Source organism: Gekko japonicus, unplaced genomic scaffold (assembly GCF_001447785.1).
Source record: "Gekko japonicus isolate JY-2015 unplaced genomic scaffold, Gekko_japonicus_V1.1 scaffold1214, whole genome shotgun sequence".
NCBI lineage: Eukaryota > Metazoa > Chordata > Lepidosauria > Squamata > Gekkonidae > Gekko > Gekko japonicus.
The window spans coordinates 357,463-371,687 of NW_015173160.1; the positions used below are offsets into that span (position 1 = coordinate 357,463).

At 44.9% G+C, this 14,225-nt stretch overlaps 1 protein-coding gene across 1 annotated transcript in view; it reads right to left on the minus strand.

Moving 5' to 3' along the window:
• The window catches only part of LOC107119848 (cytosolic phospholipase A2 epsilon-like), a 101,965-nt gene that overhangs the window by 60,734 nt on the left and 27,006 nt on the right, over positions 1-14,225 (minus strand). Inside the window, exons 3-6 of the mRNA XM_015422460.1 lie at positions 9,817-9,953; positions 9,559-9,675; positions 4,948-4,988; positions 4,607-4,649 (exon numbers count right to left, since the gene is read on the minus strand). Coding sequence (XP_015277946.1) covers positions 4,607-4,649; positions 4,948-4,988; positions 9,559-9,675; positions 9,817-9,953 — 338 coding nt within the window. The remainder of the gene's footprint in view (positions 1-4,606; positions 4,650-4,947; positions 4,989-9,558; positions 9,676-9,816; positions 9,954-14,225) is intronic.

Sequence of the window (14,225 nt, forward strand, 5' to 3'; positions counted from 1 at the left end):
CACCCTGCGCCGCCCCCCCCCCGATTGCTGAGCCAGCACATCCAGGCCCTAGCACTCATCTCGGGGCCTTACCACGGCAGTGTCTGGGAGTCACTCTAAGCCCCAAATGGCTCCCAGTGTGCTTTGCAGTGGCTGGGCCCCCAAGTGGCTCCCTGCATCCACCACCATGGCAGCTAGGCCCCAAGCAGATCCCAGTGTCCCCTGTGCATCCAGCTAAATGGAAGCACTCCCTTCGCCTTTCCCCCATCTTTATTCTCAATTATTTATGTTTTTTTGTTTTACTGTTAGTATTTTTGAGTTCTTTTTTGTAGGAACATTATCATAAGACAGCATTATCCTATACCTACAGATGATCTTGTTTGTTGGTTTTGTTGTTGTTGTTTGTTTTGCGTATGTATAAAATAAAAATTTTAAAGAGTAATGGGTCTGCCCTTGAAGTCAGCTAGGAGACTCCAGTAGACACAGAATGCCTCAGCTTAGTTGCTATTGGGAGCTAGGCAAAGTATGCATTTTACACCCATTCTGCAGTCACTTCATTGGTTACCTATCAGTCATCAGATTCAATTCAAGGTAGTTGTTATTATATAAAAAGTGGTACATAGTCTTAGAGTCTCATATCTTCAGTACTGTCTCCCTTGCTATGCAGTGACATGACAGCTTTCTTCATCTAAGCAAAGCCTTCTGAAGGTGCCACCCTGCAAATGGGCTAGATCCCTTCCAGTCCGGCTTTCACCCAGGACATGGGATGAAGACAGCGCTGGTTGCCCTTACTGACAACCTCCAGCGACATCTGGATCAGGGCGGTGTGGCAGTGCTGTTGTTAGATCTGTTGGCTGCGTTTGACAGTCGATCATCAGTTGCTGACCTACTGTCTTGCTGATGTGGGGATACAGGGGTTGGCCTTGCAATGGCTTGCGTCCTTTCTCCAGGGTCGGGAACAAAGGGTGGTGCTAGGGGAACAGCAGTCCAAGAGACACCCACTTGAGTGTGGTGTGCCTCAGGGGGCGGTGCTTTCCCTGATGTTGTTTAACATCTACATGCACCCCCTTGCCCAGATTTCCTGGAGGTATGGGCTGGGGTGTCATCAGTATGCCGATGACACCCAGCTCTATCTGATGTTGGGTGGCTGGTCGGACTCCAGTCTGGAAGATCTGGACCGGGGATTGCAAGCCGTGGCTGGTTGGCTTAGACTGAGCCGGCTGAAGCTAAATCCGGTGAAGACAGAGTTCCTGTGCCTGAGTCAGGGTGGGTTGGGGATGGGGCTCCCACTCCCGACCTTTGATGGGGCACCATTGGTGCCAGCGCCGGAGGTTAGGAGTTTGGGAGTGCTCCTGGATTCCTCCTTAACAATGGAGGCCCAGGTGGCAGCCACTGCTAAGTTAACCTTTTACCATCTTCGGCTGATTCGGCAGTTGGTTCCCTTCCTCAACCACATGGGCCTCCCTAGATGGGAGCACATCCAGCCGGTGCTGAAGGTGCTGCACTGGCTGCCAATTGCATACCAAATTTGCTTCAAGGTGCTGGTGCTTACCTTTAAAGCCCTATATGGCCAGGGTCTGACATACCTGAGGGACCGCCTTTCCCCATACATACCCCAGAGAGCACTACGGTCGGGGTCACAACATTGGTTAATTATTCCAGGCTGTAAGGAGGCCAGGCTCGCTGTTACTATGGCCAGGGCCTTTTTGGTGGCAGCTCCTTCCTGGTGGAATGAACTCCCAGAAGAAATCAGGGCCCTGCGGGACCTTGTACAGTTCCGCAGGGCCTACAAGATGGAGCTCTTCCACCAGGCTTTCAACTAGGAGCCGCCCACCACCACTACCACCAACTATCATTATTAGTAACATCTATGGTGGAGGGTTGGCCCTGCATGGAGATCAAGCCACAGTGTGTGGGAGGCCAGAATACCACTGAATTGGGATTTTAGAACGACATTTTATAACTGACACCTTTAAATTACTGAAGGAATGACCATCATAGTGAGCACTAACCTGTTAACTTGGTATCTGTTTATTGTATGATTGTTTTAATTTGTTTTAAATGTTTTATGCTGACTCCGCACATGCTGCCAATAAATGTGAGCTGTCCTGAGCCTGCTTGCAGGGAGGACAGGATAAAAATGTAATAAAAATAAAATAAAATAAATAAACATGCAGTCTCTGTTGTGGTCTCCACCCTGTGGAATCGCATGCCTGAGGAGGCCATTGTAGGTGACATGCCATTGTAGAAGAGCTCCCCAAGGAGGAGTAGGGAACGGTGTTGGCAGGAACCTTCTCTGAGCTTAGAGCATATTGGCAGCAAGGTTCCATCCAAGTAGTTGCAGGATCAATTCCCAAGCAGTAGACCTAGCATACCTGCCAAGTGACACCTATCTAGGAGTCTGCTGCACCTAAGCTGCCATTAAAGATGAAGAGGAGATGGTAGCAAGGAGCCCTAGATCTACTGGGAACTGTTCCTGCTGAAGAAACCCCCAGTGATTAAAGGGATGTGAGAAACCTTTATGTATATTGTGGTTTGTTTTCTTTTCTGTAATTAAAGTATATTTGTGTTAACACAGTGCCTTGCCTCACTGAGATTCTTTGACCACCCAAATCCATTGAAAATGACCTTGCTTCAGGCAATAAAATGCCCTTTGGCACAAGAGAAGGCATCCACACTTCTGTCATTCTGCAAGATGTGTAAAATAGAATTGTTCAGGAGAGCATTTTTACAAAGGGAATATGGAATGGAAATAAGATGTTTGTCTATGCCATTATTTAGGATATGTGCTTTCCATTTATTCTATGTATTATGTTGCTGTTACTGCACTGTGTTCTAATTCTGTAATTCTATAATTCCGTCTACTGCACTGTTTAACATACCATGTCTGATACTTCTTTGCATTGTGTATAACCCTAGTTAGGGTGTACAAAAAAAAGTATTTTTTGTTTGATTATATTGGACTCAAAAGATTTCAGTATTTCCAAATACCAAATACTAGAATGGTATTCAGATTTGGGATTTTTCAGGTCTATTATTCCCCATGGGAAAACTTTCCAGGTGGCTGGGAATTGTTTTTAAAGGTACAGGTACCAAAATTGCAATAGAACGTCTGGTGCCTGTTCTTTAAACAACCCGTCCCAACCCCAATTTCAAGTAGATTAGACCAAGGGGTCCAATTCTATGGGCCCCTGAACAGGGTGCCCCAAGCTGTCCTCCATTATTTCCTATGCAGGAGGAAGACCCTCCAAGATGATTCCAGAGCAAAAGCCATGCCTGCAGGCAGCAAATGCCTCTTATGGAAGAACCAACAACAAGCCCAGCACAATCCAATAATCCTAGTAGGACCACAAGCCAATTTGTCAAGCCAAACAGAACAAAAATGAAACCAGAGAATCCCCACAATGGAAACTCAAGGTGTGTGTGGGGGGGTTACTTTTGCAAACCCAACAGAGCCAATTGCAATGTGCAGAAGCCCAGCAGAACCCAGTGCCACTGTAGCACTGCAAGCTCAACAGGACTAATGTCAAACAGGAGAATCACAGCAGAACAAATCCAAGCAAAGCAATTCTGGCAAAGAAAAAAAAAAGCTCTTGAAACTGACAAACAGACCTGAAACTGAAAGAAGCAGCCTGGCATGCCATACCCCCCCACACACAGAGAGAGAGAGAAACAAAGGAAAATAGAAAGAAAAAAACAGTTCTGGGAACCTGCAAACACTGGCTCCCAATCTTTCCAGTAAATCTCAAATATTTCTGAGATTTTTGAGACAAAAGAATCCCATTATTATTTACATGTACTATCTATTTTTTTTGTTGTCCCAAAAATCCCAAATATATTTAAGATGCTGAATATATCCTAAAAATACAGATATGGCATTTTTGGGGGTATATTTTCAGTTCAGTTTTACCCAAATACACATTCCTAATCCTAGTCCTGTTGCACTGTCTATTAGGTATCTCATTCTATTTGGTTACATTCCTTTATACCATGTAATCTGCCTTGAATATCAGTGAGAAAGGTGGGGTGTAAAGTAAATAAATACCTATTATTTACATGTATTGTATATTTGTTGTGTGATGTAGTAAAATGGCAGCCTGATTGTGGGTTTTATGCAAGCACTATGAAGAAAAACAGATAAGTAATCAAGTGGGATTCTGCAAAATTTTGATGGTGCCCTATGTGCTACCTCTTCTAATACCCCAGACTGTTGATTGGACTGATAATATAACAGTGTAATCCTAAACAGAATTATTCCCTTCTAAATCCATTCAATTCAATGGGCTTAGAAGGATGTAACATTTTATTTTTTTTAAAAATAATCTACCTTATTTCCTAGGACTTAGGGTCACATTGTAAGAAAACTAAGCAATGGGATAGGTGGCTTGCTTGTCCTGGGTATGCTGAAATATACACCTGAATCCTTTCATAACCCCCATATAGAAATGTCCTTTGCTTGAATGTTTTGTTTTCCCTTAACCCAGCAGTGATGGCCTGGAAGCCCTCTTGCCACAGGATGTGAAATGATAATAGAACCCAGAACTCTGAAGAATGCAGTAAAATACCACAGCCACATGCCCACAGCCACTGTATGATAAAAAGGAAAATCATTAAAAATTGAAATTACCACTAATACGCCATTAGTAATAATATTTTCAAGAGGAACTGCACTGCAAGACAAAATGAAAATATTTGACATGTTATAACTGGCCTGCAAGAATTCAACTACTTGCTAACATTTCTGTCTTGGTTAAAATTCCATTATTCCATTTCATACGAACAGATACAAAAATTATTTAAAGTTTAGTAATCTGATCATTATTATACCAAAGTTCACAGCACAGAAGTTTTGTGAGTTCATAAGAATTCTATTGTGCCATTTTATTGGTCTGATATGTACCATGATTTAGCTAATTTATTTTTACGATAACATGTTCTTGAAAATGTGGTACAACTGCATGTACTTACATGCTCTCCAGTCTAAATTCCACCTCTAGCTCTTCTTGAATCTATGAAAAGAAAAACAAGTATGAGAATAACAGTATGAGAGGCGAGATATTTTAGCCACTGAGTATGGATTCAAATAACTGGTTTTTTGAAAATTCCACAGAAAGCCAATGTGATGTAGAGCGATGGACTGTAATCTGGAGAACCAGGTTTGATTCCCCACTCTTTCACATGAAGCCTGCTGGGTGATTTTGGGCTACTCAGTTCTCCCAGAACTCTCTCAGCCCTACCTACCTCACGGGGTGTCTGTTGTGGGGAGAGGAAGGGAAAGGCAATTGTAAGCTGCTTTGAAACTCCTTAAGGTAGAGAAAAGTGAGGTATAAAAACCTACTCTTCTATGAACCTTTCCTTGGAATACTCAGCTACAGAGGAGTGCTGGATATACTCTGGGGCCTATGGGTCATATAGGCAACAGTGAGGCTAGCATTCCATACAAATGGACAGTGTAAGAATGCACTCAGTGACTGATCTCCCACAAGCAGCTGTGCCACCATCGCTCTTCCTTTCCCCCAGTTCTATTTTTCAATTTCCCACTACTTGCTGTGTGGCCGCATTTTAACCCACAGCATCCCCCGATTTTCCCTGCTTCTTCTCGATCTCAAAAAACAAGGATCAAGAAGACATGGGGGAAATCAGGGGATGCTGTGGGTCAAAATTTGGCCGTGCAGCAAGTACTGGGAAACTGATTAATACAATCGGGGGAAAGAGAAGAGTGAGGGTGGCGCAGCTGCTTGTGGGAGATCAGTAATTAAGTGCATTCTTACAGTTAATGTGTTTCAAGGCATATGTATAGGATTTTCTGCACAAACTTATATGAATCATAGAATCACAGAGTGTGAAGGGGCCATGCAGGCCGTCTAGTCCAACTGCCTGCTCAGTGCAGGATCAGCCTAGAGCATCCCTGACAAGTGTTTGTCCAGCCACTGCTTAAAGACTTACCACTGATTCCACTGTTGAACAACTCTTACTGTAATTTCCCCCCCCCCCCGATATCCAACCGGGGCCTTCCCATCTTTAATTTAAACCCATTATTTTGAGTCCTATCCTCTACTGCCAACCGGAAGAGCTCCCTGTCATCCTCTAAGTGACAGCCCTTCAGATACTTAAAGAGAGCAATCATGTCCCTCCCCAACCTTCTCTTCTCTAGACTGAACATTCCCAAGTCCCTCAGCCTTTCCACATAGGGCTTGGTCTCCAGATCCCTGATCATACTCATTGCTCTCCTCTGTACCCCCTCCATTCTGTCCACATCCCTTTTGAAGTGAGGCCTCCAGAACTGCACACAATACTCCAGGGCAACCTGAACAATGCAGTGTACAGTGGGACTATGACATCTTGTGGTTTGGATGTTATGCCTCTGTTGATACACCCCAAGATCACATTAGTCATTTTTGTCACTGCATCACACTGGCTGCTCATATTTAACTTATGATCGACCCATACCCCAAGATCTTGTTCACATATGGAAAGGATGCACAGAAGTTAAGAACTTTGGAAACAACTGGATTGCTGTGCACAATGCAGGTTTAAATCCCAGGTCAACAGTGAAGCTCCTTCGGTGGCTTCAAGCGAAATCACTTTTAACTGTCAGTTGTTGGAAGAAAATTGACACCCATCTCCCTCAAATATAGGTGTAACAAAGAACAATAAATATATCTTTCATCATCAGAAGTCAGCATTTATTTATTTATTTATTTATTTATTATTTTTATCCCGCCCTCCCCGTAGGCTCAGGGCGGCTTACAGTGCATATTGCCGAGTCATAGCATAAAACAATACATACATTAAAATATTAAAACCAGTTATACTCATAGAAAAATATATTCGGTGCTCCTCTCATAAAAGAAAGATGGCCGTCTCTTAAAAATCTCATCCAAGTGCTCAACCTCAGATTACCCTGTACCCAAATTCTAGTGCGTTGATGGTGCCATGGCGTTGGTGGTACCATGGCGGTGGCGGCTCCTATTCGAACGCCTGGCGGAAGAGCTCCATCTTGCAGGCTCTGCGGAACTGTGCTAGGTCCCGCAGAGCCCTGATCTCCTCTGGAAGCTCATTCCACCAGATAGGAGCCGCCACCGAAAATGCCTTATTCTGGTCACAACGCATTTGATGGCTCGGGGACCTGGCACATCTATAAACTTGGATAAGGAGAGATTTCACTTCACAGAAAAATGGTACGAAGTATTAGAAGTGATCAGAGACCAGCACATTGTAACAATGTATGCTTGTTTGATCAACCATGCTGTTGTGAATGACCCTGCAGCTGGTTTGCCTCCACCACCCTCTGCTGTAGTGCTCTACCTGGAGAGGCTCCCCAGGCCTCAGAATCAGGGTGCGGGAAAAGTATGTCACACCCAGCTTTCTTCCCTGAGACCTCAGCCTTAACACTAGGCTCAGCATCTCCTCATTCCTCCCTGGCTTGAATGGGGAGCCCTCCTTTTATTCTCCCCCCTTGATGAGAACTCCACCCCCCTCTTGAGCCTGAGCCAATCCTGCCTCATCCTTCCCATATGTTTAGTCTGGCCTGACCAAGGCATGTCCCTTCATCTTTTCTCTTGTCCAGTTGCCTGTCATTAGCCTTTAACCAAGAGATCTGGCTAGCTGCCAGAGATTCTGTGTTGTGATGCAAGTACATGGCTGGCTCTTCATCACCAGCCAATGATGTAATCAGCAGGCCATTAAGTGTTGTTGCAGAAGTTGGCTGTTGTAAGGGCTGGTTCCTGATCAGCATAGGATCTAGCAGTGAAGTCGTGTCTCAGCGCAACTCTGTACCCAGCTCCTGCCAGGAGGGCTCTTCCCTCACTGGACCTGGTAAGTACAGTGGGTCTGGGCCTGCCACTGGGGTAGAGAGTGGCTGAGGGGCCACACCTTCACAGCTGTATTACCATTATTAGAACAAATATTCATTCCAATAGTTGCTGGCTCCATCAAAAACCAGTAATACATTACTTGTGCTATTTGAGTTCCTAGAAGCAAAATTTAAGAGTTTTAGTACCAGGGCAACTGGCCTCCGTGTTCTCACTGTGGCTTCCAACTGCTGTTCTACTGGTGGAAAAATAGCAGCCATTGGCTTAAATGATCTTTCTGATGTTCTTTAACATCTGCTTGAAGCCTTTGCAGATTTAGAGTATAATGCCACCAATATGGCTTGCCATTCAAATTAAGAAGGCATTGAAAGCAAGAAATTATTGTTTGGAAGCAGTGGAGGACTGGATACAGACAAACAAACTGAGGCTTAGTTGAGATATGATGGATGAAATGTTGTCTAGGGATGAAATACCATTGACAGTAGGATTAAAGCTTGCTCTAGATGAGGTAGCATTCCTCTTAAAGGACCAGGTGCTCAGCCTGGGAATGCTACTAGATCCTACCTTGCTACTTGGGGAAAAGATAGTGGAAGAAGAGACGAGGGCCTTTTCCAGGTGGTGTTGGCTTCTTTTTTTAGTGTTTCGTCTATTAATCTTTGTCATACTATAGGTTTTAAGGTTTTGTTACAGTAGGCAGGGTTATAGTGTGCATTCCAATTGTTACTATTTACTTGTATCTTATGATTGTGTTATTCTTGGTTTTATTCACTTCATTTCATTTCAGTTTGATTTATTGCATATGGCTGATGGCCGTTACAAATACAATACAATAAAAGTTATAAAATGCAGAATAGGATCAGCATTAAAACACAAGAAGTTTAAAATAATAGAAGATAAAAATTAGAACATACAAAATAAAATAAGATTTGGAGTAAGGTTACTAAAAAGGACCTTAAATACTTTGACATAGCCCTGGTTATTTAGCTGGAGAGGATTTAGTCCACTTGATACAGATTTTCTTTGCTGCTCTGGCTCCACTTCTGCAAGTAAAGTTAAAACTTTTCAGAATGTTGAGCAAGGGCCCAATTTATCTAAGATTGTGCCAAGAAACTTCTTTCTTGGGAGTGAATAAAGTGGACAATCCAGGAGGTAATGACACAGATCTTCAGGGACTGAGCCACCATATATACAAAGGTGCTCAGTTGCTGGTGTTTTGGTATATCGGCCTTCAAGCACTGCTGTTTGCATAGTTTGGAAATGAAGGGATGTAAAGGCTGCACGCAAGTTAATGAAAGAGATTTTAGTCAGATAATGTGCCAAATCTGCAAAAGCAGTTTACCCTCCACCAAACATCCTCTCAAACAGATTTAATTTAGTTCAGATTTAATTATTTTTGTGTCATCTTTTTTTAGTTACTATAATCCCCTTGAGTGTTTCTTAAGTAAAAGGACAGAGCATAAATGTTGTAAATAAATGAAACTTGCTACGTCAATTGTTGCCTTCAGTGGCTATTTCAAATTTTATCATATTCAATATGTGCCTGCTGACCAAATTTTCCTAATATCAAGGCAGTATTGTTGGGACATCTTGGAACCCATGTCCAACCACTTACATCTTCATTGCCACAGAATTTTTATGAGTTCTTTTGGTATTAAAAAACATAAACTCTGTTCACAAGACCCTTTTGGTGTATTATCATTGCCCCACAAATTTTTGTGGGTCCCAATTTAATAATGGTATCTTTCTAGTGCTTGAAGTTCCTTACTTTTTGATCCAATGGAAATGTGAGGCAAATAGTTTCTCCAAGCTGTATTTTAGAAACATCAAAAAGAACAGTGAGATGGCAGTTGTCTTCATCATGAACCATCAACTCTAAAACATTCTGTGAAAAGAAGTAAAAGCTGTTTTTAGAGTCTTGATCATGGGCCACAAAGTACAATTTGTTCAATTTTGTTCTTTGCATAAATAAGGGGAAAAGGATTTGGCATTACATGTAAACTGGCACACAGAGTTTGTGCCTTACTTTGACCTCCTTCTGTATCCTGAAGGTGAAGGTTTCATTCCACAATGGATCCTGGCAATCCTTAATAGTCTTGGTCCGGACCCTTTCAAATGAAGCCGTTGGCAGGAACAAGCTCACATAGCAATTAGACTGGCAAACTGTTTTCAAAAGCAGAATACAACTGTGATCTAAAGATGCATTAAATCACAAACTTTTATTTTTTTATCAATACCAAGATCATACACAGTATATGCACAGAAACCCCCAATTGTTGTGGCTGATTAAATGAGGGCTCAGACGACTAGAGAGACAGTGGCGGTGTACTCGTGACAAAGTTACAAGAGCATCCTATAGGACGTATGAGATCCTATGAGATGGCAGTCAAAGCCGCTAAGAAAGAGTATTATGCAGCCACGATTGCGTCTGCAAGCTCTTGCCCAGTTCAATTGTTCAGTCTATAACTACTCTGCCCCAGGGCAGACTAAACATTAAGGAATTGGAGATTGGCTGCGAGGCCTTTGTGGGCTATTTTGTAGATAAAGTCCTGTCGCTCCGCCATGACCTCCCTGACACAGTTGATACAGTAGGTGAACTCGAGGTTCCATGTGCATCTTCTTGTCAAGTTCTGGATTATTTCAGTCCACTCAGCCTAGAGGAGGTTGACAAATTACTCTTAACTGTTCACCCTACCACCTGCAGCCTTCATCTGTGTCCGTCGTGGCTAATTAAAGCTGGCCACGATGGGCTACAAAGTACCTTAAGGGAAATTATCAACAAGTCCCTCTCCAAGGGGCTGTTCCCTGGGGCACTCAAGGAGGCAGTGGTACACCCTCTCCTAAAAAAACCCCCATCTCTGGACCCAGCTGAATTGGCTAGTTACCGGCAAGTGTCCAATTTGCCCTTTTTGGGCAAACTGATTGAGAGGCTGGTAGCGATTCAGCTGCAGGGGTTTTTGGATGACACCTCCGCATTAGACCCCTTCCAGTCTGGCTTCCGACCACGCCATGGGACGGAGACAGCACTGATCACCCTCACGGATGATCTTTGGAGGCATCTAGATCAGGGTGGTTTGGCAGTGCTGTTGTTGTTAGACCTGTTGGCAGTGTTCAACACGGTCACCAGCTACTGACCCACCGCCTTGCCGACACTGGGATTCAGGGGTCTGCCTTACAGTGGCTCTCCTCGTTCCTTCAGGGTCAGGGACAAAGGGTGGCCATTGGGGAGCAGCTGTCCCAAAGGCACCCACTAGTCTGTGGTGTGCCCCAAGGGGTGGCACTTTCCCTGATGTTATTTAACATCTATATGTGCCCTCTTGCTCAGATTGCCCAGAAACATGGGCTGGGCTGTCACCAATATGCGGATGACACCCAGCTCTATCTGTTGTTGGGCAGCCAGTCTGACTCCAGACCAGAAGATCTAGACCTGACATTGAAAGCCATGGCTTGTTGGCTTAGACTGAGCCAATTGAAATTGAATCCAACAAAGATGGAGGTCCTGTGCTTGAGCGGTCTGTGGTTAGGGATCCCACTCCCAAGCTTCGATGGGGTGCTGTTGGTGCCAGCGCCGGAGGCTAGGAGCTTGGGAGTGCTCCTAAACGCCTCCTTAATGATGGCGGCACAGGTAGCAGCCACTGCAAAGTCAGCCTTTTGTCATTTTCAGCTGATCAAGCAGCTGGTTCCCTTCCTTGAATGCAATGACTTGGCAACAATGATCCATGCAATGGTCACCTCGAGACTGGATTATTGTAATGCTCTCTACATGGGGCTGCCCTTGTCCCAAATCCAGAAGCTGCAGCTAGTGCAGAATGCAGTGGCCAGGCTGCTGTTGGGCCTCCCTATGCGCGACCACATCCAGCCTGTGCTAAAAGCACTGTACTGGCTGCCTTTAGCATACCAGATTCACTTCAAGGTGCTGGTGCTTACCTTTAAAGCCCTATATGGTCAGGGTCCTACAAACCTAAGGGACCGCCTTTCCCCACATGTTCCCCAGAGAACACTATGGTCAGGATCCCTAAACCGCCTGGCCTTACCGGGCCCCAGAGAAGCCAGGCTGGCTGCAACAAGGGCCAGGGCTTTTTCAGTGGCGGCTCCGCACTGGTGGAACGAGCTCCCAGAAGACATCAGGGCCCTGCGGGACCTTTTACAGTTCCACAGGGCCTGCAAGATGGAGCTCTTCCACCAGGCTTTCAACTAGGGAGCCGCACCCAAACAACTATAGCCCTGGCCCAACACCAACATTAATATAATTGTTAACAGCCAAGCAACTCAGACTACAATGTCAGCCAGCTGTTACCAGTGAATGCTGCTATGCCCGCCATCTGATACAAACTAACCCTTTATATTTGTATATTTTATATTTCTATTCATAACTGTATTTTCTTGATTTTATTCAACTCTTTATTTGTTTTATATCACTCTGTTAGCTGCCCTGAGCCTGCCTTGGCAGGGAGGGCGGGATATAATTTAAACAAATAAAATAAATAAAATTGTTCTTTATTGAGTCCCACTTCACTGTCCCTCAGGGATCTATGTTTAGGGTTAGATAACAAAAATCTGTAATCTTTAGATAAATACAGGGTAACTACAATGGAAACCTAAAAGACACATAGGGAAAATATTTATTTACCATATCTCTACCCCTCCTTATCTCCTTAGACTCAAGGTGGCTAACAAAGCCACAGTAGCTTTCATACACAACAGAACAATCAGCAGTATAAAAAGCACTACAGCCTGATTTCCCAAAACCAAATTTCCTTCCACCAAATGCCCCTTTGAAATGACTGTTGTACACATCTTCCTGATTGCAGGAAGCAAGAGTACCCTCCAGAATCACTCTGGTAAATCATTCCAAAGGGTTGGTTCTGTCAACCACCCACCCACAACCTGACTGTTATAAGGCAGCCAGGGGTGGCCAAACTGCAGTTCAGGAACCACATGTGGCTCTTTCACACAGTCTAATTTAATGTTAATAAACAGCAAATTTGCATGTTTTCCAATAAAAACATATGTGTAATAATTGTTCATGTCTTGCGGCTCTCAAAGATTTGACATTTATTCTGTGTGGCTGTTATGTTAAGCAAGTTTGGCCACCCCTGAGATAGACGGTTCTCAGAGAGAGTACCACTAGGAGACGGTTCTCTGAACAGCACAGCTGGCACATAGGAATATACACTGGGAATGTTGTTAATTGCAGTAGTAGGGGGCCCTGAAGGTATTAACCAGCACTTTGATGTGAGTCCAGAAGCAAATGAGTAAACAGCGCAGTTGATGAAGTGCTGATATCATATGTTCCAAGTGGGTAAGCCTATTCGGGAGCCTTGCTGGCACAGTTTGTACAAACTGAAACTGTGAGTCATCTTCAAAGACAGCCCCACATACAGCATGTTACAGTAGTTCAGTCTGGAAGTTATGGAGCAAAGTCAGTAATGGCTATGTCAGCAGAGTCTAAATGAGGAGCCAGTTTATGTGTAACTGAAAGAAGGCACATCAAGCAACAGCATTGACCTGTTTATCTGCCAATAAAGGTTAGGTCCAAGAAGAAGAAGAAGAGTTGGATTTATACCCCACCCTTCACTTGGAGTCTCAGAGTGGCTTACAATCTCCTTCTCTCATAGGCGTAATCTTTGTGGGGGCGACAGGGCCTCAGCCCCCACCGAAATTTTCAGGAAGGGGCTCAGCCTTCCCCGGGGGCAACTGGTTCCAGCCACCCTTGCTCCATTCTGAAACTATGTTCAGTGGCTGGGTTGGGACCGGGAGGGAGGGAGGGAAGTTAGGGCAGGGGCTTGCTTCCTCCTGGAAGTGAAGCCCCACTCTCAGCTCCCAGCAGCCCTTAGTTCTGCCGGGCTGCACGTGGAGCCTGGCTTTCCTGGTTTCCTGCGCACGCGCACAAAGGTAGGAAGCATGTTTGCCCGGGCTCTCCCTTACTGCTGAGTCCTCGAGGCGCATTCATTCAGCCCGCCTCTCTGCCCCCCTCACCCAGCTACCAGTAAAATCAGTGCAGACCAGGAGGGGAACTTGGCCCGGCGGACTTGCCCTGCTGAAGGGAGTGCCGAAGCTCAGGGGCTGTGGTCCCTCCCACATCCCGGACGGCCTCCACGGCACCTCCTCCACTTCTTGCATCTGGCTGCTGCCTTCCTCTGATTTCCCTTCGCTGCTGCTCTTGCTGCTGCACGCTGGGACCAAGTTGGCCGGCTTTGTAAGGGCATGGGTGGGGTGGGGTGGGGGCCTGAGAGAGGGCAGTGTTCAGTGAGCCTGAGGCTGAGTAGTCCGAAGGAAAACTGCCTTTGCTCTCTTTGGAATACCCTGCCCATCCTCTCCACCCATCTGTTGTGCTGCTTTTATTCTCTCTCTCGCCCCCTGTTTTTAACACCCCCCCCTTCAGTCTACTCTCCAATGTAGTCATTTCCTCCAAGGTGATGCTCTGTATTCTTG